Source organism: Xenopus tropicalis, chromosome 1 (genome assembly GCF_000004195.4).
Source record: "Xenopus tropicalis strain Nigerian chromosome 1, UCB_Xtro_10.0, whole genome shotgun sequence".
Taxonomy (NCBI): Eukaryota; Metazoa; Chordata; class Amphibia; order Anura; family Pipidae; genus Xenopus; species Xenopus tropicalis.
The window spans coordinates 42,160,409-42,186,399 of record NC_030677.2 but is presented as its reverse complement, the minus strand read 5'-3'; the positions used below and the strand labels follow the sequence as shown (position 1 = coordinate 42,186,399).

Below are 25,991 nucleotides of genomic sequence, written 5' to 3'. Positions count from 1 at the left end.
CCACATGCAAGTTGTACAGGTTAATATCTCATTTCATTTTACATACATAATGCAATTGTGATGTGTATATTTATGTTATTTAATTTTTATATAGTTCTGTATACTTTTTGAGGTGAGTGATGTAGAATCACAAGTTTAAGAAAGATAAGATCACGTGCACTAGGAGACAGTAAATATTTCTGACTCTTATCTCATCCATTAACCATGTACATTGTTTTATGGGGAAAAAAACATTTTTGATGCTTGTGTCCCCCTAATACAAAGGCTGTCAAAACTTTTTTCAGTTCAAACGTCCCTTGGAGGAGTAATCTTTGTACAGCGCACCACTTAGCTCATAATAAAGCAACAGATACAGGAACTCATTGGCATTTAAACCATTCAGTCATAGTCCTATGAATATCTAAAACTATAATATAGAATATAAGTGTGCTGTAGATACCCAAATATTGCCCTAAATGAGTTTCAAGGTAGTTCTTGGTTAGTATCTAGGAGAGTAAATTGTCATTATACCAAAGTTTTATCCTAATTCAGCTACTGCTCTAGTCCCCCCCCCCCCAGAAGCCAGCCCAACAGTTGTTTGGCAACAAGTGCTTTAATAGATGGCGCTTTAATAGAATTACCCCATGAATCTAACACTTGCTCTCAGATACAGTCAGCTATTTTATAAAGTGCAGTATCTTCATCCTCCGTGTTAGACAGGTATTTTTGACACATATCAATGAAATATTAAAACATTGGCCATCTTGTTTTAATAAGTATACTGAATTTGTTTTAAACCACTGAGCCCACTTACATCAGCAGCCAATTACAGGGCAGTAAGTTTTATTTTCATGGTCACTCTTGGATTCATTATGAATTGTTTCTGTTGGGTAAATTCCACCACTAAATGATATAGTTTATATGTATTTTACTCACTTATAGAAGTCCTCAAAGTTGAGTTCAGCTTTCCCTTTCTTGCCAAAAAAGTGCACAAGGAGGGTGGTGTGAATCATGGAACTGGTAAGCTCATCTGGGCCCTGGCAGAAAATGCAAAGGACTTTATTAGTGACAAATTTATATATTGTGTTTGTAGGAACATGTTGGATTAGTCTGACGTGCCTCTGTTAATCCATATTATAATAAATGAACAAAAAAAGCATAGAAGCGTTAAAAGGGTACCAGTTAGAGTATGGGGTATATATAGTAGTTTGCTGCTGCAGAAAAGGTTAAAACAAACTATAATCTTACATACATAATAATAATAATATTTGCTAAAATCACAGGGTCACCACTAATTTATTCAATAAGTCAAAACATCACTATATCAATGAATACATTACTTAATAGTGCATCTAAAAACAATATATTAAAATAGCATTAAGCCAGGCGAACCACATATTTTGTAAGGTTTGTTATACTAACATTATTGCAGTGTGTCCCGGCATCCTACATTGCTCTCCTGAATATTCACAAAGCGTTGAGCAGCACCCCCCTCTTTGTACTAGCTACAGTATATGGTTAGAAAGATTTAAAAACGGGAATATTCTATTTGGGACAATACAATAATTCCCACAGTTATGTGCAGCCTCTTTAACTGCTTTTACCTCCCAGGCGGAATGAAAAATGGAAAAAAAGAAAAATATACCCCTGAACATTGGAGGTCTCTATAAAAATATCTCACATAAAGAAGCCCATATTTACAACAGTTTTATATATATAAAAAGCCTTTTCATGAAAAATATATTTTTCTAATAGTGTGTGCCCTTAACAATCGTATATATAGAATCACTGCCATTTTAAGTACCTATTCCTCTGGCTCTATGCATTCACACAAACCTAGGGAACACATACAGTACATGTTAGTTTACATCAACCAATGAATAGACAGAGGCATGTCTTTTATTCCCACACTTCTTCCTATTACAGTTGGAACTAGCATTATTTCCTTTCATGACAGGTGATCGGCAAAAGCTTGGTAAAAGTCGTATATGCCAATTTGACAAGATTCTTTGTTAGGTCACTTATTAGGATATACATATATATACATTAAGTTTTAGGAACATGTATAGTGGTCCTTTAAAAGAAAGTAAAACCCTTACATCAAAGGTAATGTCCCTGGAAAGGCCCCTCCTGAACCGCAACAGCTTGCACTCAATAATTCCCTGTTGACCATACAATTTGAAAGGAAGCAAATTATTGCAGCAGGGTTGACAGGTGCCATCTCTAAATATATATCTATAAAACTTCTTTGCTTTCCTGGGGCACTACCTTGAAGGGTTTAAGGGTTTTGTTCTCCTTTAATGGGAAATTTCCACCACTTGTGCGCATTGTTGAAAAAAAATGAAAATCACAAACTGAAATCACAAACTGCATCACAGACAAAACCAAAATAAAGAAAAGTGTAAGAAATAATCCAGAATGCAAGAGCTGGGTGAGAAAGTTAGGTTCAAAGCATGCAGTAAATAAAAAGGACTAACAGAAAAATAACATTTTATAAAGAAAACTAATGGGATGGATGTAAGACAACAAAGTTATTTTGGACCAGAGAGGTTTTTTTGTACCTCTGCAAGGTCCGAAAAGAGCGCTTGGCTTGTACTACGCCTCAGTGTATCCCAATAGCTTCTGGAAGCATGCTCTTGTGGATCTGTTTTAAGTACCTGCAGAAGTTTTAAGAAGCACAAATACTTGAACATACATATTTACACAGGTTATAATGTATCAAAAGTAACACTTAGGTTGGATGACGTCTTTCTCGCTATACGGAGTGCGTGCAAAACAGGGGCCCTGCTTTATCATAAAAACACATGGATTGCTGGAAAACCACATCCTACTTTGCACAATTCAAAACTTGTGCCTGTACATAATTTCATAATCTGTTAGTATAGTCGGCACAAAGACAACTTTCCATGGGAGATGAAATGTACACATATGTCACTTTTATAATAATAAAACCATAAACTCCTTGAAAATGCCTTAAAAGGGAAGTTCATCTGCACGCCTTATTCGCAAATAGTAGGCCGCAAAAAATTACTTTTTTCAACAGTTTTGTCTTAAAATCTGATACTTGAGTTGATACTTTGCTCAGCAGCATGAGAGAAATAATAACTAGTTAATTGATGAGACTGCAATAGTTACTGGGGGCATCATGCTCAGTAGGGGCTGAAGCTACTGAGAAATGTTATCAACACATGTATCACACAGGCAAGAGAACTGGTGCCCATTAGTGATGTGTGGGACAGGAATTTCCATAACCGCACCCATCTTAAACCACCCCAACCAACCTTGCCTATGGTTAAAAAGGAACATGACAAACAATGCCCAACCTGCCCTCCCCAGTGATGCCAGAGAAGGCATCAGAGATGACATGATCTGGGCAGCGCTATCCTACCAACAACTGAATCAGGGGACACAGTACACAAGTAAAACAGGTTCTAACCCGCCGATCGGGCGGGTTAAAAGATTTTGATCGGGCGCTATTGAAGGCGCTGAGCAAAATCTGCCTTCAGGGCTGAATCGCCACATGTGTGGCCAGCTTAACTTATGCTGTTTATCCCTGAGACAGTAGAGGCCAAATGCTTTCCACAGAACTATTCTGTCAGTTATATCTATATAATACATGTATAGGATGCCTTATCTGGAAACACATTATCCAGAAACCTCCAAATTACAGGAAGGCCATCTCCCATATACCCAATTTTAAGCTAACAACTTGTTAATTTTTGTCTGTAACAATAAAAGAGTAGCTTCTACTTGATGATTAGTGACATGAATCCATATTGGTGGAAAAACAATTCTATTGGGTTTATTTCATGTATACATTGTTTTTAGTAGACTTAAGGTATGGAGATCCAAATTATGGAAAGATCCCTTATCCAGAAAACCCCAAGTCCCAATGATTCCCAATAATATAGCCTATCCCTGTACTTAGTTACTGACCTAGGAGAGATTAATCCTTGAGTGATTACTCACTCAAACGAGGGTGCATTTAGTGACTGTGCATCTATCCCACTGACTGAATAAATTCTTACCAAATATAAAGACAAGTTCAGTAGCCACTGCAGGTAACAATGATGACTGGTTAGTGTTTTAAAGGAAGAGTTTTGTGGGATCAATTTACTGCAGTACATTCTCTCCCATGGAGAAAGGATGAAAGAAATCATGCAAGTTACATAAGAAATTAGTAGAGCTGATGAGGAAATGTGAAAAATATCATTTTAAACAGCTGTTATTTGAGCTGTATTAGTAACTTTAGCAAACTAAGCACAACGTAAGAACAAATAAACAATAAATATCCATCACAAGACCCTGTTACCACTAATTTGTCTGGGCACTAATTCGTTTAGTAAACACTAATGAAACCTAAAGTTATATTATACTCATATTTACAAGATGCTAGGGATAGATTCCTTAAAAGTTGATTCTTAAAAAAGATATAACCAGAATTATTTATTTTTATTTTTACAGAATTTTTGCTACTCGGGTAGAACATTTCAATAGTAATAATGGTTTAGTAATATTATTTGCCCCTACGACCCCCTTGCAGTTTTCTTTTTATTTCTACATACAGAAATTTAAGGCTACAATTTTTCCCTGGATAATGCTGTTAAATATGCTTGGGCAATGGTGATACAATACTGTATTCATATCTTGGAAGAGCCATTAATACTGCCGGATTTTATTATTTCTGCCGTTTGCAAGCAAACATTTCTGCAGAGTTTATTCGGTGCCCGGCATAATGATTTCAGTAATGGTTTTTCTAATAGAAATGTAGGTTTATTCAAATTTTGTACCTAAAATTTGCATTATGGAAGCTCACATTTCAATTGTCTTAAATTTTGGGGAAGGCTCAGGCACATTATAATGCTGAATACCTTTCTTTATGGAAAATGGAGCAAGGCTGCTAATTGCAATTATGTCCACAGTGCTATTTTGCTAAACCCAAAACTGTGGCTCTGGCCCGGGCTGACAATTTTTGGATTCTTGTATATGCCACAGGGGCTGCTGTAAGATGCTTTAGGCTGATGCCACACGTGGCGTTTTTACACTGTGTATTTTCTAATTCTCTCAGCGGCTGAAAAACGCCTGATATCATCATCCATAGAAATAACTTGAAAAGACTCGAAGCAAACCACACAATGCGGAAATACGCTAGAAAACGCCTTAGCACAGATTTTTCAAGCGTTGGCTGAAATACGCCAGTATTTGCAAAGCAAGCTATTCCTATGTATACACAAAGGCAGCTGCCAGACCTAGCTGAAATACGCAGCGTTTTTTACTATTTTGCACTATTAGCACCATGGAAACGGGATTTGCTACGTCACCAGTACTAGACTGAAAAACGCCATAGTCAGGGGCTGTGTGGCTTGTGCTGCATTTTTAGGCTGAGAAAATACGCAGCGTAAAAACACCACGTGTGGCATCAGCCTTAGATAGACACAACTTATTATTGAACTAGTGGGGGGGCCACTTGGGACTATGTACGTAAAATGCCAGGGACTATTTTGAATCCCAGTCCGGACCTGCTATGGCTTCTATTTGCTTTATATGCAGTAATGGCATCTCTAGTATGGTAACAAGAGGCTTAAAGGAACAGTAACACCAAAAAGTAAGGCCTTGGATATTGGTCGTCTTGTTGAACAGGTCAGTTGAAAAACCATATAGGGGTTATGTAATAGAAGGCACTATGTTTCCCAGGTGCAGTAACCCATAGCAACCAATCAGCAAGTAGGATTTATTGGTCACCTGTTTAAATGCAAAAATCTTATTGGTTGCTATGGGTTACTGCTCTTGGGCAAACATTATCTATAAGGGCACAATTAGCCAAGGTTATGATGGTAGTACTATATATGTTATAACTTATATTCAGTACACTGCAGAACTTGTGGTATAGTCTGGGTTCCTTTGATGGCCTCAACATCAAAAAGTGATATACACACTCTAGTGAACAAAAGATTTTATCCTTGCTCCTTTGGCATTCTGACAAATAACTTCATTCTGTGGCACTAAGGAGCATTTTCAGCTATGAACAAGCATAAGGGAAGCTGAAGTGAGCGCTGAAACTACAACCAAAAAGAGGCCTATTGAATGGAGGGAATATAAAGCATTCCTTATGTAAGTTTCCTTTCTTTGCTTGCGGCTACACTGCAGTGTCTTCTTAAAATAACACACAAGACAGATACAGCCCACCAAAGCCAAGTTGTATAAATATATGTAAGTATTATTATTATTGGCCATTATAAACACAGAAACTCTGGGTGATTTTGTAATGGATTAACAAAGCTACAAATATTTTCAGCATCTATTACGCCAACATGCCTGTAAGCAGAAGTGCTTGGGATTCTTATAGCAGTGTGATCGTTATTCATCAGAACTGAAGCTTTCTTTTTTTGCATAGTCACCCTGGAAAAATGATTAATCACTTTAGGAAAAGGAGTCAATATTATTTTATGCCTTTTTTGGCAGAAGCTTAAAGGACTCAAAGATAATTAAATGCATACACTAAATTCAAGGGATTTTTTTTCATCCCTTTATTAGAGATTTCCTTGGTTACTTTACTAAAGATGTCCCGAAACATACAGCGTATAAGAGGGCAGCTAGCTCTAGAGTGAATTACATTTGACTGTGAATTTCATCCTGTCAGCCCATCAATGAATTTAAGTTATGTGATTAAAGTGCCAACCCTAAGGGGCAGTTTTATCAAAATGTGGTTTTAGAGCTTAATACATAAAAACTCACCCGACGGATTCGGCCAAATACCAAACCGAATCCGAATTAGGATCGGGAAGGGTTAAAAAATGTTTCTTGCCTAACATTTAACCCTTCCAACTACTAATTAGCATATGCTAATTTATGCTAATTACGATTCAGTCAGGACTGTGGATTCGGTCGAAAACCGAACCCTGCCAAAAAAGTCAGAATCCTGGACAAATACCGAATCCTGGATTCAGTGCATCCCTAATATAATTCTAAGCAAATTTACAGTTTACATAAATATCATGGATTTCAATTTATTTTTGTAATGTTGTTGCCGTTAGAAGCGCCATTTGTCCATCTGGTTCTTCTTTTGGTTCTGACTTGAGACAGAATTGCAGAAGTCAGGTCTCATCCAAATCTGTTAGTCATGTGTCTGCTAAATTGTTATAGGAGTCCAAACCAGAAAGGCAGACAATATCAACAGCCAGACAGATGATATGTTTATGTTCAATACAGCAATTATATTTATAAATAATCAACAAACATGTTAAATTAATTTTTATGGGAAAATTGCTTAGAATGACAGTTCCTCTCATTATACAAAAAAACTATTTTTGGGTGGAGATCCTGTTACAGCTAACATGCTCACTTCTGTTTCCATTAATATAAAACTTATCTATAATATAATGACTGCAATATCTGTAACATATATGGGGACCAATAATATATTCCTGCCTGTAAAGGTTATACCTTATAAACACTCAATATTAAGAAAAGATGTTTGAGTAAATGTGCATCTATTAGAATGCAAGCAAATGATTCTCTATTACAGCATGCAGATCAGTGTTTGTAGTGCAATGCTGTCGAAGATATGATTTAGGTTGCTGTTTAGCAAATATTTGTAGCACTGCTAGCATTAGATAAGCATGTCCTGAAACCTACTCACAAACAGCTGGTTTGTCCTTCTGGGCTTCATCATAATGAAGGTGACTGTAAAGCCTGCTCTGAGAATCCCTTTGTGACCATAAAACACATACATAAATCAATTACAACGGAGAAAATGCAAAAAAAATAAATAATTTGTAGCTAAAAGGACAGTTAGGGCAAGAGTTATATTTGTCAGTCTAGCTTGATATCTATCTATTCCTTATGTATTTTAAATTCCATTACCAAATTAGTCACCATCACATCTGCAGGAAGGCTGTTCCATGCAGTTATTACCCCTTTCTTACAAGAAGCACTTCCTTGTATTCCTTTTGGTTTTTGTCCTTCCTGCTTTATGTTCTCAACCCTTGTTACAGTCATCATTCATGCTTTTAGGTAGTAAAGTGGGGACTACTAAGCAGTTTGGGTAGGAAAACCAGGCAACACACATGGGAGCAGTTTTGTGATGTCACTGCCTTGTCATTTGGTGACATCATCGAGTCAGGTCTAGATTTTGGTGCAATGAAATGTTGGGGGATGGCAGGCCCAGAGGTGTAGTTGGGGAAGAAGAGGGTTATGGTTGAGCATCAGTTGGAAGAATTTCCACCCCGCACATCAATACTTTTATGAAATCTCTTATAATTTGTAAGCCTGTTATTTTTTATGTAACAAGCATCAAGGACTAAACCTAGATTTTAGAAAATTGTTTAATTTAGTTTATTACAGGTATGAAAACTGTTTTTCGGAAGCCCATTATTCAGAAAGCACTAAGCAGATAATTCTCTTTAAAAAATGATTTCCTTTTTCTCTGTAATAATAAAACAATACATTGTGCTTGGTTCTAACTAATATATAATTAATCTTTACTGTAGGCAAAACAATCCTATTGAGTTTAATGAATGTTTATATGATTTTTTTAGTACACTCAAGGTATGGAGATCCTAATTATGGAAAGATCCTAATCCAGAAAATCCCAGGTACTAAGAATTCAGGATAACAGGTCCCATACCAGTAGTTACCTTTCATTGTGTGGACTTTTTAGATAGCATACTATTTTACAGAAAAGATTTAATTCCACGGAATAGAATTAACCCATCTGTCAACACATCTCCAAGATTATAACATATGGTGGGTCCAGAGATAGACAGAAAAATGCCTATTATTTAACATTTATGCTTTCTAAATTGGTATGTAATCATGAACAAAGCAGGACATATGTAATGTTTGCTAGGCTAAACAAACATTTGATGAGACCCCTTTGCCACCTTGTATACAGCATGGTAAACAAGTGCACATTTAAAGTACATACACCGTTAGTTGTTGCAAGGTATCCATAAAGTTGAAGACGCTTACATACACCAACAAGGCCCAAGTGAAGTATCACATTTCAGAGTGAAGTCGTGAACAGCAGGATAAAAGGAAAGAAGACAAACAGAATAGGTTAAGGCATGCACATCATTCAAAATATACAGACAACAGAAAGCTTACGGTTTCAACATAATTTTGCAACGTCACCGAAACATTTTTCACACCATGTACAATAATCAAATACTTTTCTGTCCGTCAATGTAAGACAAGTACTTTTCCTATCTTCTTTATATTAATCAGAATGTTCATAAGAAAGAAATGAGAAAAACTGGCTATTTAAATGTAAGAAATAAGGGTATTCTTTACCCAAAATGTACATAAAGGGCTATGGCAGTTATAGAGTATCTAAATATGTTTCTCTTTAAAATGTATTGTATGTTCTGTGTATTCATTGTACTTGGGCTATAAAAAGATAAAATATGATTTTTTTTTTTATAATAAATGGGGAGTACCTATTTTTTAGGCACCACCAGTAAGCAAAAATGATTATCTTCAGCCATAGGAAAGTGAACTTCTGCTACCTGGGGTATATGGTAACCATGTGGTACATGGTCCAATGTATTTATGCTAGTGCTAGTTTACTGTGAGTATATGTGTGTGCACTATGACTTGCGAGAACTGCTATATGTTCACAGACTTAGCTAAATGCTTAGAATGAAATAAACAACAGAAATAACTTCCAGTTAGTGATTCAGGAAAGTAGCTGAGGGTAGCCGATTTCCCAGCCCATAAAATGGTGATTTAGAATAGATACCGTGCCTGAACCAATACAGTCAATCTTTGGCAAACTTGTTGAATGAACCGAATGACCTCTCCATCTTATCCGTAAGTGGGACAGAGATGCCAGGAATCGTTCTGCAAAAGCTGGAGTGCCAAAGGTATCCTATCCCTGATATACAGCTTTAAATGTCAGTTAATATGGATTAGCTCAGTGCAGAAATGCTAAGCTGTTCATAAGGTAAAATCATACTGGGTGGTCCCAAACAGAAAGCTTGGATGAAACCCACTAGCCAACCGTGCTTGTGCAGACTAGTTTTTCTACTTCTGCTACAAATGTCTATTCTTGTACAAGTCCCATAAACAGTTGTCTTAACTAAACAAGTGAGCTAAAATGTGCTGTTCAAGGAAAACTATGTGAAGATTTTAAGCATTCTGACATGTACAATAAATGTTTTAATTGAGTAATTTCGCTGCAGTTAAACATTCATGTGTGAAGAAGCCCTGGAAATACTCAGCTTTGTTTTATCAAGTGCCTGTTTGCCCTGGGCGTTCATTGTTTCCCAAGCACAATAATATTCCACATCAGAAGTGACAGCAAAGACCACAAATTCAGATATAATATGGTTGGGTGAACTGAAGAAATAACCAGAATAAAAAATAATTTTGTTTCCATCCATCACTGGCATTCAATATTTGCTCTAGAAAAATAAAAGTATCATTTGCCTATGGCTTTTCCTACTGTACAGAACAGCTGGAGCATAAATACTAATCCCATCTGAGATAACACATCTGTCCCGCTGTAAATGAAACAGGCTTTGAGCAACAAAACAATACACGACAAAGGGAGCCCACATGTTCCAGACAGTTTATTTAGAAGATACACTGAATAAAGGTTTAAAGGTAACAGCTACTACCCTGAACTCAGTGTGGAAAAGACAGAATTCTTCTTTGCTACTGGTTTGGATCCAAGGAGTATATAACACTTCATTTGCTTGATGATTTAAATGTATTTCTTCCAAAATAAATCAGATACATTGTTTCTTTTTTTATTGTATCTGATCATTGTCAGCCTTGTCAGAAATGTCTGATAAAAGGAGTATATGTGCCTTAAGCTGGCCATACACGTAGTGATTTGACGATGTTTCGTGCGACCATCGGTCGCACGAAACATCGTCAGATCCGCCACACACCATTCAGGGCTGAATCGCCAGGTAAGGAGGTAGAAACAATAGGATTTCTACATCCTTCTGCGGATTCAGCGCTGAAGGGAGATTTTGGTCAGGCGCCTTCTATGGCGCCCGATCAAAATTTTCAAACTGGTCTGATCGGCGAGTCGGCCGATATCAGTAGCTTCCTGCGACATACCATACATGCACCGAATATCGTACGAAACGAGGTTTCGTACGATATTATCGGTGCGCGTATGGCCACCTTTATGGAAATATTTTCTGGTAAATAAGGCAGCAGAGAGTATATTGTAAGGGCATTGTTATATATTTAAATGTAGTGATATCTATCCTTAATTGCCTTTTCTCCAATGTAAACAATCAAGCAAAACTTGGCCAGCTTTTCTTCATAAGAAAAGACAATGTTCTCTGGACTTCTTCTATCTGAATAATGGCCCTTTTGAGTACTGGAGACCATACCTGTACAGTATATTCTGCACAGGTCATTAGGAAAAAGGTCAAATAATAGTGGACATGTGGCATGTCGCTTAGATACTATTTACTGCACTGCCGTTTCCTACATTGCAAGTAAATTTGTTTGACATGATCTATCATGTACAAAGCCCAGCTGATTCCTACTAATAATGCTGTAAATTAATATAATCTCAATAACAGATGTCAAACTTACAGGCCTATAATTGCCAGGCTGAGACTGTAAACATTTTTTAAATAATAAAATTACATCAACTTTCCTCCAATCCAATGTAACTAAAACAGATACCTGAAATACTTGCTTGGATAAAACTGAGCTAAACTCTATTGTACTTGTGGGAAGTCCATTAAAGTGATACTGACACGAAAAAACAACTTTTTAAAATATCAATCTACAGAAAAAGTTGCCTATAGGTCGTATTGATAATTTTTTGCTGATAGGGCTGCTTTTGTAAGTAATTGTTACTTGAAATCCCAAAACCTGACTGTTTTGCCAGCCTGACTGTCCCTTCTCAGCCTGTCAGTTACAGCTTCTAATGCTAACGGCCCCCTGCTGGGCAAATATGGCCGCCCCCTCATAGAGGAACATGGGGGATCAGATAGGGAATGTAAAAGCTTGGACAAATACTTTTATGGCAAAATTATAAATAGCATGCAAAGACAATGTTATGACAATGTTATAAAATAGGTTTAATTTCTGGTCAGTATCACTTTAAGGCTCCAGAACTTTTATTAATTTTAACTTTTTAAAAACATTTAAATGGAATGTAGCCCCCTCAAAAAATGTTGCCTAACTGAAGAAAAAAAAATGGCTCTGTCTCTTGAAACAATATTACAAAAGTCAGCACTCAGTCTTGGATGTTGCTTCACAGCTGCCTTCTGCAACATTGTTTCCAAAACCAAACCAGAAAGGAAAAGGGCAGATACATACAGCTTTCAACAGAAGTTGAAATAACTTTAAACTAAATTAAAAAAACCTAATATCATATATGAGTGGATGTTTTTCCAAAGGAGGAAGATTATTGTGACCATTAAAAAAGTGCAAGGCAGGGTGCAAAATGCAAACCATATCTTAACACTTTGGCATCCTGACTTGCAGCATAAGGACCTGCACTTGCCCCATAACTAAAGTGCTGCTCGCATTGGGCATTTCCCCCAGGGCCAAACGATCGAATAAGCCTACATTTGCCCGATATCGCCCACCCGTAGGCCCACCCCGATAATAGGCTGAAGAGTCTCAGGTACAGCAATTCTTTGTCTCCCAGGACCACATGTTAGAAACTGTACTCATATTCTAATACAATGTTGTATCGCAACATACACCAGATTTGTCTACCGTGTCCATATGACTAAAAGTAGGATTTGTTACCAGTTGTGCACATTTTTCCTCTTCTCCTTTCCTTTCCTTCTTTTCATTCTTCTTTCGGAAGATTTCTTGCAACTGTAAAGCAATAAACAATAAGCATTTTTATATATGATGAGAAACTAGTAAAAAATTAATCAAAAACAGACAATAGAAATTAATATTTTAGATAACAAGCATTCATTTTTTAAGCTGATTCTCAGCCTGTGGAAAAACGCTGGCCAAGGAAAAGCAAAGCAAAAGATGCATAAACACACATCATCTTAAAAGTATCACTTACTCTATCAGTCAAAAAATAAAATTATAACTGAGTATAAATATAATTTATATAAAGAGGGTGATAAACATTTAAAGGGGGACAAAACAAAAAAACAGCAGTTATACAACCCGATTCCTCAGTATTTAAACCATCAGTTAATCTTGTACAATGGTCAGCAGAGATTCACTAGTTCTCAGATATCATCTCTCCACACCGGTTCATTTGTCTGCTTTAAATTCACCATACTCATACCGATAGATCCCATTTCATACTGTCAGCACCATTCAATTAAATACTTACATTATTATTTATGTGTGAGATTCCTAAATGGTATTTACAACTGCTAAGAAAACATTTACCACCCCTAAAAACAAAAACAAGCGAAGGCATCGAAAGTCTATTTTTAATGTATGGAATTATACTCTGTTGCTGTGAAGCTGCTATGGATACGAAAAAACATCAGTTTACTATTTACCTATTTCATTATGGATGATGAATACATTTCAAATAAATGGGGCAGGGCGCGTGCAAAAAAACTGCAAAGCACCATAGGGCTTGTTCATTATATGTGGGGCATGGAGCAAAATGCAAGAAACGGGCTCCAAACGCCATGTTTTTATATTTTGTACAGTGCTGCTGAATGTAATGTAAGGACTCACAAATATTAAACTTTTCAAACAAATTTTTTAGCTTGTGCCAGTGCGCAGAATAGGTAATTAAACTTTTTAAAGGGATTCTGTAATGATTTTTAGGGTGTACTTTATTTCTAAATTACACTGTTTACATAGCAAATAATTTACTCTGCCGTTTAAGTTATTCTTGAATCAACAAATGTATTTTTTTAGCTGTAATATTGGTGTGTAGGCGCCATCTCAGTGCATTGTGCCTGAGTCTGAGCTTTCAGAAGGAGCCAGTGCTAAACATTAGAACTGCTTTCAGGTAACCTATTGTTTCTCCTACTCCAATGTAACAAGTCCCAAGCCGGACTTGGATTTTTTACTATTGAGTACTATTCTAGCTACAGGGAGCTGCTAACTTGCTCCCTTCCCATTGTTCTGCTGATCGGCTGCTGGGAGGGGGGTGATATCACTCCAACTTGCAGCTCAGCACTAAAGTGTGACTGAAGTCACAGGTCACATGGTTGTGGCACCCTTGGAAAAGAAGAATATGGCTAGCCCCATGTGAAATTTCAAAATGAAATATAAAAAATCTGTTTTTGTTTTTATAAAACGGATTTCAAAGCAGGATTCTGCTGGAGAAGCTCTATTAACTGATGTGTTTTGAAAAAATGTTTTTCCATGACCATCTTCAAGCATGTCTTAAACATATGCAGGTAATAAATGTTGAGTGAACAGTATTACATTGTGAATGCAAATTTTTATTCTTATTTTAGTGAATTTATATTCGCAAACAGCTTTTTATTACATTCCCCCCAATATCTTTTGCATTTTGCCCCACTGTGGCCAGTTGAACCACAGAGAGGCTGAAAATGTAACGTTATTATGTAAGCAGTTCATAGTGTAAGCACCGTTTCTATGGTGCATCAATGATCAGGTACAATTTTTTCTTACTTCTTATATCATTGATGTTAATTATTATATAATAATGTATCAGTCAAATGTTATATCAGTCATTATCAAAGGGTATTATCAAATGACTGTGTGGATTAACACAGTACATTATGGCTTTCTATCTGACCACTGCCTAATCCCAGACACTAGCCTAAGAGATCCTCTTTCAGAAGTGAGGAGAACAAAGCACCTTGTTGGTTTAGCAATGTTTTTTTTCTTATTACTCCATTTAAATTTTTCGGAACATCTAAGACGCAGGCCTGGAATTTGATCGCTCGTGCTTCTGCTAGCTCTTTGTAAAGTGATGGTCTTAGTCACCCTTCTCTGAATTGATATCCTACTTGAATCCATCAAGGATGTTTCTTTTTCACATTCCATACAACACTGTTATCTATCAGTCCCAAACAAATGATCCCTTTATTTTCCTTTGGCAGAGTTCATTAACTACCACAGAGCATATTCATGGATGTCAGCTTCCATCAGAGTATTCTTGCTAAGGGAATGTTTTACTTCTTAGCTGCTGCTCTCACTTTAGCATTGGAAGGTTTGTTTTAGAGGCTGACGTCACTAAGAAGATTTGGTCACTGCAGCATGACTTAGATGTACAGAATTTAAACTTACTGAGGCATGCACATTTTTTAAATATCACTTTAATGCATTACTGATGTAAAGAAAGATGTCCAAGTCTAAATGTATCGCAAACCAACACAAAATGAACTCTATGTACGTTTAAAACTACTGAATAGAGCTCCAACATGGTAAAATACGAGAACCTTAGATTGTGTATGATATTATCTGTAATATGTGTTATGATGACTTATGATTGATGCTATATGAATAGTGTCAACGCATGCTGAAATTTGCATTTATTTGTGAGCTTTTCACATTTCAGCTGTGAACATAAATTGTAAGTTGCCTTTACTTGTACATAGCAGCTGTACATAGGAACTCACACAGCAGCCCCATGCAACTAGATGAAGATGCAAGTACTATTTGTTTACCACTGGACAGAGGAGGTAGCCAATAGAGCAGATACTATTCATTGTTTATAACCTGGCTAAATTTGCCATACCTTTAAACAATGTAGGTCTCTATAAAAATTTTTGCATAAAGCAGCTTATTTGTATATTTCAATTTGGCATGATTCTTTAATAGGCCACTTAATATGAAATAAACTATATCTGTTGGTTAAGTGTTCATTCTAAGGGTGTAGTTTCCTTTAAAATTTCTTTTTACATTAGGCAGATTTAAAGTTCTTCTAAACAAGTGTTTCTCCTGGTGCTAGATGAAAAAAGAATAGAGCTTACAACCATTCACCAGAGGGAAATTTTACAGCTCTCTATTTACTTGTATAGGACTTTTAGGGGTGAATTTATCAATGGGTTAAATCTCACATTTATCCCTAGGCAGATATGCCCTATTGGCTGCAGATGCAAAGCTGTGAGATGTGTCTCCTGTCACTCCTGCATTATCACTGACCAACTTTTAAGCTGTTGGGAGGCCTGGGCACACCAGATTTGAAGCTCATGATGCTTGGAAACGCTCTGCCCATACTACCACCCATGGAAACACACATAAAACACTGGTAACGCAATGCATTCAATAACCACACAAATTGCCTGACATTGTGTCTGTGTTGTGTCTGTCCTTGATGGATTCACCAGAGCTCCTACAACTAAATCCTATTAGAATTCTGAGCTTAAGTACAGAATATGAGCAATTATTAGAAAGCACAAGTGCCCTTTCCTAGGAGAAAAATAAATATTGATGGAAGGGAAATTTTCTTGGTATATTATAATAAATTTACATTGATTCTTGTAATTTCATGCTGATTTATGTGTTCTATTGTGAGATTATTCTAAACTACAACAGCAAATATTACTCTAAAATGTCATAAAGCTGATGGCACTTGTGGTGTGTTTTCTGCCAGGTCCTGAAATCACCCCTTCTGCTTTTCATTCACTCTAAGTGCCTGACACTGCATGTATTGGTACATTCAGCACCTCTTAACTCTCCCCAGAGTATTTTTGGACAGAAGAAGTTTGAGCACTTTTCCTCTGGATGAACAACACCAATGGAGAAAATACCCCACTGCCAGTAGCCTTAAGTTACCAGTGCAAAAAATAAAACACATGCAACTTAAGAGTGATATGACCTATATAGAAGTGCAGGTAAGGGACCCGCTATACAGTGAAACCTGTTATCCAGAAGGTTCTGAATTACAGGGAAGCCATCTCCCAAACACTCCATTTTCATAAAAAAATCATTTTTCTCTGTAATAATAAAACAGTCCCTTGTACTTAATCTCAACTAAGGTAAACTTAATCTTTTTTGGAGGCAAAACTATTTTTTAGTAGTGTCAAGTTAGGGAGATTCAAATTACAAAAATATCCCTTATCCAGAAAATCCCATGTTATAAGCTTTCACAGAGAACTTAAGGAAGGTGTGATCTGTCAGCCTTCCTCAATCATCTCTAACTTACAACTTGCTGTTGCTGCCATCTATAGATCTTTGCTACTCAGAAAGAAATCTAACCCACTATTGAAAAAAAAAAAACACTCTTCATTTGCATTTCAGTTCCATCTCCTTTAGACTGTAAGCTTTGGTGAGAATAAATAATGCACAAAAATAAATATAATTAAAATGTGGCTATGAGCAGTGACGATTACCCTAATACTGTAAATCTTTTAAACCATTATGGAGGGTACCTGTTAACTTCTGGAGTGCTATCTTAAATAAAATGAATATATAACATACAAAGGACATAGATAATATCTCCACAGAAGCATGACAGGCAGTTAAAAGGTTCCCTACACTAATCTCTGCTGTCTCACTTATAATAAATCTGACAACTTGCCAAGGAGCAGATTTTCTTTTTCACATTACCGGGACTTTATTGAGATATTTCCACATCTGGGTATATTTAGTCTGCTTTAATTAATGACTTAGCGTTTTCTTTTGATATGAGAATGCAATGAAGAGATGTCTGTGATGTGGTTGTGTTGAAAGCACAGTAGGAAAACTTTGATACTACACACACTGTACAGGAGCTCATGTCATTGTACCCAGTACAAATGCAGCTGGCTGGCTTTCTGGTGTTATACTTACCACCAAAAACTCCTCTCTGTCCACCATCTGATTCCCATCTGTGTCAAACATGTTGAATGCTATTTTAAATCCAGCATGAGGTTCTGCAAAACATTCAGGGAACCAAGATTACTATGCACTTACATAGACAATGCATGTAAACGAACAGTTTTTCTGTGGGTCTGAGATACTTACTTGTCAGAATGCAGAGCAGGAATAGGTATTCTGTGTAGGATATCATACCTTCAATAAAAAGCACAATCATAATGTTATTTCAAGGACTATAAAAATAGTAATGACTATTGTATGCATATTAAATGCAGTTGTTTATAATTTATTATAAAATAGGAGCTCTGTGCCAATTGCTTATCATTTCTTTATTTCGCCTTTGGCTAAGGTCAGCGTGGGTTTTGTTCCAGTGGTGATTAAATACCAAGAGAAATTACCCAAAATATGACAATTACTGCCTATGGAAGTATGAAGATAAATGAGAATCGGACACTACACCATTCAATAAAGGCGACGATTAGATCAGTGAGTGATTAGATCAGTAAGATCGATGGAAGTTGTGCAGTATGGACTCACAATCTCCGTGACACAGCGAGCTTCTTTTACCACCTAGTGTGCTAGTAGTAGGCTGTAATACACAGCAGTACAGGTGGCCATTCAATGGCCTATAGACTGATTCGGCAGCTTATCTGCCCATGTATAGATACCCCCAGGGGCCTACCCGACTGACATCTGGCCTGAAATTGGCCAGCACTGGATTGGGCAGGTTTGATTTCCCTGTCGGATCGGGGACCACATCGGCTCTTTGATGCTTTCCTTGGTCCTTGGTATCAGGCAGTAAAGTATAAGAACAAATATCAAGATCTTTTATGCCTATATTTGCACTTCTTCAGTATATTCTTCAGACCTACCTTCTGCTCTTGACCATGATTATAACCCATACGCATCCATATAAGTATATTAAAGGACCCTAATGCATTCTGTTCAAAAATTCGACTTTATCTTCTCACCTACCATGGACTGTAAAATTTACACCAATGGATTTTTTTGTCCATCCATTATAATACATGATGCTGGTTTACTGCACCAGAGTTACACAAAGCTATTTTATACTGTGAGATTATGGATTAAAATCTTATTGTCTCTATTAGGTAACCCTGGTAGCCGAAAAAAAAAAAGTTATTTGGTTCGAAATCCAATGTACATTCCTAGCTATTCCTGGAATTATAGTTTAGTGACAAAATAAAAATGAACATATGATTATTGCGTTAATTAACAGCAAACTGTATGTAGTATATGTTATTACTAAAATCATTACAAATAAAATTAACCTCCAGGAGCAAAAAAGCTCTCTCCTCTCATTTGGATAAAATAGAGAGGTATTTTTTGCAGTAAATTAACTGGTCATTAACTGGTGAGATATACTTTAAAGGGACATACTATGAATTTAAAGAAATGTAACACTTTAAGGGGCACATTTACAAATACACGAACGCTCGGAGCGTTCATTTAACCATGGTTTCTTCTGACATGAAAGAAAACTTGTTATACTATGAAAGACAAACAATACACAACATGTAGTACAGGTATGGTATCCTTTATCTGGAAACCCATTATCCGGAAAGTTCTGAATTACAGAAAGGCCATCTCTCATAGGCTCGATTATAAGCAAATAATTCTAATTCTTAAAAGTGATTTCCTTATTCTCTGTAATAATAAAACAGTACCTTGTACTTGAACCAAACTAAGATATAATTAATCCTTTGGAGGTAAAACAATCCTATTGTGTTTAATTTATGTTTACATTATTTTTTAGCAGGTATAAAGATCCAAATTATGAAAAGATTCCTTATCTGGAAAACCCCAAGTCCCAAGCATTCTGAATAACAGGTCCCATACCTATATTTACTAAATAATTACCGTATTTTTCGCTGTATAAGACGCACTTTTTCTTCCCCAAAACTGGGGGGGAAAAGTTTGTGCGTCTTATACGGCGAATGCGTCTTCCTCTATGTGCCGCGGCTCTCTGCCGCATACTCGCTTTTATAAGGTTGCGCCCATGCGTACTGACGTCACACGCACAGGGCGCAACCTTATAAAAGCACAGAAGCTGCTGGGAGCCGCGGCACAGAGAGGAAGCCGTGGGGGAGCTGGAGGATGCTTGGAGGCCCTGGGGGACGCTGAAGGATACTTGGGGGGGGGCCCAGGGGGAAGCTGAAGGATACTTAGGGGGGCCCTAGGGGAAGCTGAAGGATACTTGGGGGGGGGCCTGGGGGAAGCTGAAAGATACTTGGGGGGCCCTGGGGGAAGCTGAAGGATACTTGGGGGGGCCTGGGGGAAGCTGAAGGATACTTGGGGGGCCCTGGGGGAAGCTGAAGGATTCTTGGGGGGGCCCTGGGGGAAGCTGAAGGATACTTGGGGGGGCCTGGGGGAAGCTGAAGGATACTTGGGGGGCCCTGGGGGAAGCTGAAGGATACTTGGGGGGGCCCTGGGGGAAGCTGAAGGATACTTGGGGGGGCCTGGGGGAAGCTGAAGGATACTTGGGGGGGCCCTGGGGGAAGCTGAAGGATACTTGGGGGGGCCTGGGGGAAGCTGAAGGATACTTGGGGGGGCCCTGGGGGAAGCTGAAGGATACTTGGGGGGGCCCTGGGGGAAGCTGAAGGATACTTGGGGGGGCCCTGGGGGAAGCTGAAGGATACTTGGGGGGGCCCTGGGGGAAGCTGAAGGATACTTGGGGGGGCCCTGGGGGAAGCTGAAGGATACTTGGGGGGGCCTGGGGGAAGCTGAAGGATACTTGGGGGGGCCCTGGGGGAAGCTGAAGGATGCTTGGGGGGGGGGCCTGGGGGAAGCCTCATTATGTGCGAGCCCAGAGACAATTAACTTTATACAGTTGATATAAAATATTTTACTACAGTATTTGCTTCAGAATCTTTTTTTTCTAGATTTTCCTCCTTTAAAATTGGGTGCGTCTTATATTCCGGAGCGTCTTATAGGGCGAAATATACGGTAGTCTAATATCCTATTAGTAACTATTTAGTAATTATCCCACACCTACCTTTCACACAGATTTTAGAAAAAAAAGAATTTTAGCTTGAAAATTATATACGCTGAAAGAGGAGAGCATACGAACAGTAGTGAAGACAAGAGTTTATATGGACTAGAAATGGGTGAAACCTCTTGCATTAAAAGAAACAGGACTGTAGAGGAAATGCAAGTGCTCACACTGAAGGGAGAAACAGTCAGGTAAAAGGAGAAAGTGAAATAGGAAAATTACAGTATGGTTAATTAGGGTGAGAGGTTAGCTTTGAAACAGAAGGAAAAGAGCTTTTTAAGCTTTTTATCCTTTCAATAAGAAAAAGATGCAAATGGGTGTTGTGCTGTACATTTTATTTCAGTGTATGGTTTAGAGAGGATCTGGTGTCAGTATAAATGACTTCTCCCACTATGATATTTGAGGTTTTGTATAAATTATTTGGAATTATTTGGCTCTGCATAAATTACTTTGAAAGCCTCATTTACTAAAGGCACAGAAAGATGCGCAAGTTTAAAAGTCATTGTTGCACCCAAAATGCACCAACATCAGTCACCATAGAGAGTGAGCCACAGAGCAGGGGTAAAGCATAGGGCTCCCTCTGAGCATTGCAGATACAGAAATTTTCTTCTTTTGACATGGAAAAAACTAAGCATGATTTACTACCTGACTTAAACATGTTGAGTGTCATTTAGCAACATTGGGCGAATTTGCAAACCAAACTGTGTCCTAATTGTTTGGCATAATATTTGTGCTCCTTGTGATTCTGGTGGGAAAAACATTGCACTGTTGGAAAAGGAGAATGTTTTGCATATTGTCTGTCTTAGTGAATGAGGCCTTACATGTATATTTCAACAGTTTAAATTGTTTAAAATCTTAGATTAGAAGAAATGTTTCTTGTAGTTTTTTTCCATATGATTTTATAGTCCATCATGTTGAGGGCAATGACATAGGGCTAGAGTGGATAACATTTTGGATAGAGTGATAACTCAATTGCCTGCAGCTATATTGTTTTATTTTCACAGATTAGACTTTTATGTTGTCAGAAAGGATCATGCTATCACTCAACAGTGGCAGGCCAGTCACACTAAAAACACTGATCTTACAAAGGGGTTTACACCTTAAAAGGAAGGACTGTTTTATAACAAACACAAACATACCAACTACTCCTGGTCCTTTTGCTTTTGTGTATCACCTAGCGGCAACAGGGTATTAGCCACATAATTGACCTACTAAGTACTTAAAAACAAATTAAAAAAAAACTTGTGAGCCACTTTTCCAGATATCAGATAGAGGAGTGTTTTGATAAAGTGGTGTAAGCCAAACTTAAGAATATGCTAAACCTCTTTATTTTATATGAGGGCTCTTTGTTTGATGATGCTCTCTTTGTTGTGAAACAAAGAGAGGCTGAGCAACTGTCAGGCGTTGTGTCAGCCAAAGTGAAGGTAGATATCTAGGAGGCCTTGAAAGCATTCCCACCCTTTGTTTGCAGCCTTAGATTATGGACCTAGGAATAAGATAGTTCTGGTTGACTTCCTTAAGTGTTATGGGAGAAAGGCAGTAGAATAGCTATGGCACAGGTACTCCATTGAGAGGTCACAAGGGGTGAATCAATGCGCTATAGATATATAAATAATATCACTGTAAATAGTTCAATTTGACGGATTTAGAACAATTGTTGGCGGTGTCTTAAACCCCAAGCAAAGTCTCCGCTCCATATGTTTGACAGAGTTTTCTCAACAACATTGCCTTGTACGTAAGCTAATGATAAAGAGGCAATTTCTTCTGTTGACTCCTCAATATAAATCAATACAGCCTGCAATTGATTGTGCTCATGGTTCACAGACAATAGCTATATTTTGGATAACCCCCACTCTTCAGCTAAAAGCCCAACTTAACAGTATTAGCATCAATAGGAAATTCAGATGCATCTGGAAACTTGTACACCCCATATAGGACCACATGAGCTCAGTGTATGGATACTGTCCACAAAAGTTGCTCATTTGTCATTAGATGGTGACAGTCATTATAAAAGTGTTGCTAACATATTTCATACCAGCTGTTTAAAATTTGAACTGGATATAATACCAAAATCACATCTGAAAATATAAATAATTTTAAAAAAGTCACTCCCTAAGCACTGCAGGGGAATATTAGTACCCAGATGCCAACTGGAGGCTATGAAATCATATCAAGAAGACAGAAGCAAGCAAGAAAAAAGTTGGGAAAAAGACCTAAAGGGGGATTTTAGTTGGCAGGTTAATGTATAACTAAATGTATATTAGCATACAATGGGCTTTTATTGATAAACCCTAAAATGTGTCTGTCCAGCACACCAGCAGACTTTCAACCAACCCATCACATTCGTCTCTCTATCAGTCCAACATTTGGATTTTCATGATTTTATATTTTTTTGAAACCATGACTAAACTAATTTCCATGAATGTTCTTTATCAAAAAATCATAACTGAAAAAGCACAAAAAAAAGTTGCAGAAAAAACACTTCTACATGATCAGCGGGTTTTAGCTGGAGTATTTGTGCATTAGGAATTGTCACAGTTTTGCCGCATAATATATTACAAAAAAATCATGGGGGTTTTTCTGCAACAAATTTTGGCCAAAAAATTAAAAAAAATCAAGCAATATTAAATGCCCCCCCAAATTTGCATACAATGGGCTTTTATTGATAAACCCTAAAATGTGTCTGTCCAGCACACCAGCAGGCTTTCAACCAACCCATCACATTCGTCTCTCTATCAGTACAACAGCTCAGTCCTCTACAGTTTTGCTCACAAATTTTCCAGTGACCATATGCTAAATAATCTTCTTTAACTGAAAGGAGATTTTTGTGGTTATGTAATAAAAGATGTTAGAGGGGGGTTGTTAACATTTGGATTTTCATGATTTTTTTGAAACCATGACTAAACTAATTTCCATGAATGTTCTTTATCAAAAAATCATAACTGAAAAAGCACAAAACAAAGTTGCAGAAAAAACACTTCTACATGATCGGCAGGTTTTATCTGGAGTATTTGTGCATTAGGAATTGCCACAGTTTTGCCGCATAATATATTACGAAAAAATCATGGGGGTTTTTCTGCAACAAAATTGGGATTTTGGCCAAAAATAAATAAATAAAAAATCAAGCGATATTAAATGCCCCCCCAAATTTGCCCTTGAGCAGTATCCCATAGCAACCAAACAGCAGAAAACATTTACTGGTCACCTAGAATTTTGATATATTTCCCCTTTAGTCAACAAAGGATAAGTTTGAGTCAGTTTGTGAATGGAATACTATTTATAGCAAAGGACCATTCTAAATGGGACCACTACAGCAAATGGATCTAGGAAAATTGGTTGGAAATTGGAAATTTGGTTGCTGGGGTCCAAGCTACCTTAGAAACCAGGGAGTGGTATACTAATAGGAGAGGGCCTGAACAGAAAAGAACATTATAAAAAGTAACAATAACAGTAAAATTGTAGCCTCACAGGGTCAGTGTCCTCCATTTAAAAACTGCAAGAGTAATAAGGTGGCAACTAATTTAAAAACTATAACAAATAGATAAAAAGAGAGAAAACCAATTGAAAAGTTGCTTAGATTTGACCATTCTATAACAAACTAACTTAAAGGTGAACCACCCCTTTAAAGAGATGGTATGAAACCTGGCCACATAAACTGGTAAAATATTACATAATTTCATACAATTTCCAACATTTAAACATTAGGTAGAAAATCTAGACATATCTTTGTCCCCAATTTTTAGCACTGTCGCTGATCCTTATGGCCTATTAGAAGTTAGGACACAGTGGTTACCTTGACTGCTATAAAGTATTTTGGGTCCCATTGGAGAAAAACTAAATAGAAATTAAAATGTTTAACAGTGTACAGCTACCCAATAAGAATTGCAGAGATACATCTCAACTGTTTTATACTAAAATGGGACTGTTCTGAGAATGTGTTTCCCAACAGACTATAACACCTTCTATGTCTACCAGACACAACATATTCATGGTAAGCATTCCTTGCTCAATTGACTTGTGAGAGCATATTAGTATTTAGTATGACTGAAACCAGCTAGTTGGCTTATCCAGAAGTGTGATTAGTAGCTCTAAGTAAGTAGTAATGGTGTGGCTTTCTGCAGCAATTCCCCATGCAAAGAATTGCTTAGAAGTGACAGTGTTTAAAGCTTTAATGAATGTGGTGAGGCTTAAAAATCCAGAGGAAAAAAGCTTTAGAAAAAAAGTTTTTGTTTCATAGCATGAAACACAATGCCACTCTTTGACTTAAAGCTGTCTGTTATAATCAGGAGGAATCACATACAACTGTCTATCTGTGTCCAAGAGGCTAAGGAGGATGTCAACATTTTTTCATACCTTTCTAAAGGTGCTTTGTTTTGGGGAGCCTTCTTTGCTATTTTGTGGAGACTTGCTCTGGTTTGAAACTCAACACCAGGATTAACAAGTTTCATCCCAGCGCAGGTATTTGGCCAGAGTACAGAAAAATGCCTACCGCCTAAATACTTAGAAAACGGGATTTGCATCTTCAAAGATCTGAAATGAGAGGAATGGGCTCCACTAAACAGAGATAGTAAAGCATGTTAATCACTCACACTGCATGGTAAGCAAATTGTTCTGTTTGAAGTCAATTTTGTCATAGTATTATGGCTTTGTTAGGATGACTACAACTCATGATATGACGGTAAGGTCTTTTAACTCATTCATGGCCAACTGTTGCAACTAATACACTGATATAGAAAAAATGGCTTATTAAAGAAACATTAGTTGTTAATAATAAATATTTTTTTTGGAAGAAGTAAATGTGACTTTGAAGAATTACTGTCAATTGTGATTAATCTTGAACAGATTTTCTCACTGACCCTTTCAGAGAGAAACAGTGCTAAAAGAAATCCTGATACAGGCAAACAGTGGTGAGTTTGTACCTCTGCTTATGGTCTTTGGCACTCGATTGCAAGAAACAAGTATCCAGTGTTTGTATAAGACAAACTATACATGTGCTGGGGCTGTTGAACATTTTTAAAATATGTTGAACCCTGTTCTATAGTATAAATGATCTTGTCTACATTTAGCTAAAAATGAGTTGATAAATGCATTAACTGAAGGGGCGCTACTCACCTTCACGGGGTACCTCTAGTCTATAGCAATAACCTGATAAAAAGCTGACTGCAACCAAAAAATAAGTTGTTACGCTGCCTTACCCAGTAAACTGCTGCTGTGAATAATAGTGATATATGGACATATTTTCTTTATTATATACTGTGTACTTCTTTTCCTTGCTATAAGTGCTAGTGTGGCCACACCTGGATTTTAA

The 25,991-nt window shown here is 37.3% G+C and overlaps 1 protein-coding gene across 5 annotated transcripts in view; it reads right to left on the bottom strand.

Moving 5' to 3' along the window:
- micu3 (mitochondrial calcium uptake family member 3) overlaps positions 1 to 25,991 on the bottom strand; it is a 77,944-nt gene that overhangs the window by 23,294 nt on the left and 28,659 nt on the right. For 2 of the 5 annotated variants that reach the window (XM_004911193.4, XM_004911194.4), the window contains exons 5-10: positions 17,818 to 17,865; positions 17,644 to 17,726; positions 12,712 to 12,783; positions 8,906 to 8,944; positions 2,541 to 2,636; positions 916 to 1,016 (exon numbers count right to left, since the gene is read on the bottom strand). In XM_004911193.4, coding sequence (XP_004911250.2) covers positions 916 to 1,016; positions 2,541 to 2,636; positions 8,906 to 8,944; positions 12,712 to 12,783; positions 17,644 to 17,726; positions 17,818 to 17,865 — 439 coding nt within the window. The remainder of the gene's footprint in view (positions 1 to 915; positions 1,017 to 2,540; positions 2,637 to 8,905; positions 8,945 to 12,711; positions 12,784 to 17,643; positions 17,727 to 17,817; positions 17,866 to 25,991) is intronic. The other 3 variants (XM_031895418.1, XM_031895417.1, XM_031895419.1) reach the window with 3 other exon arrangements.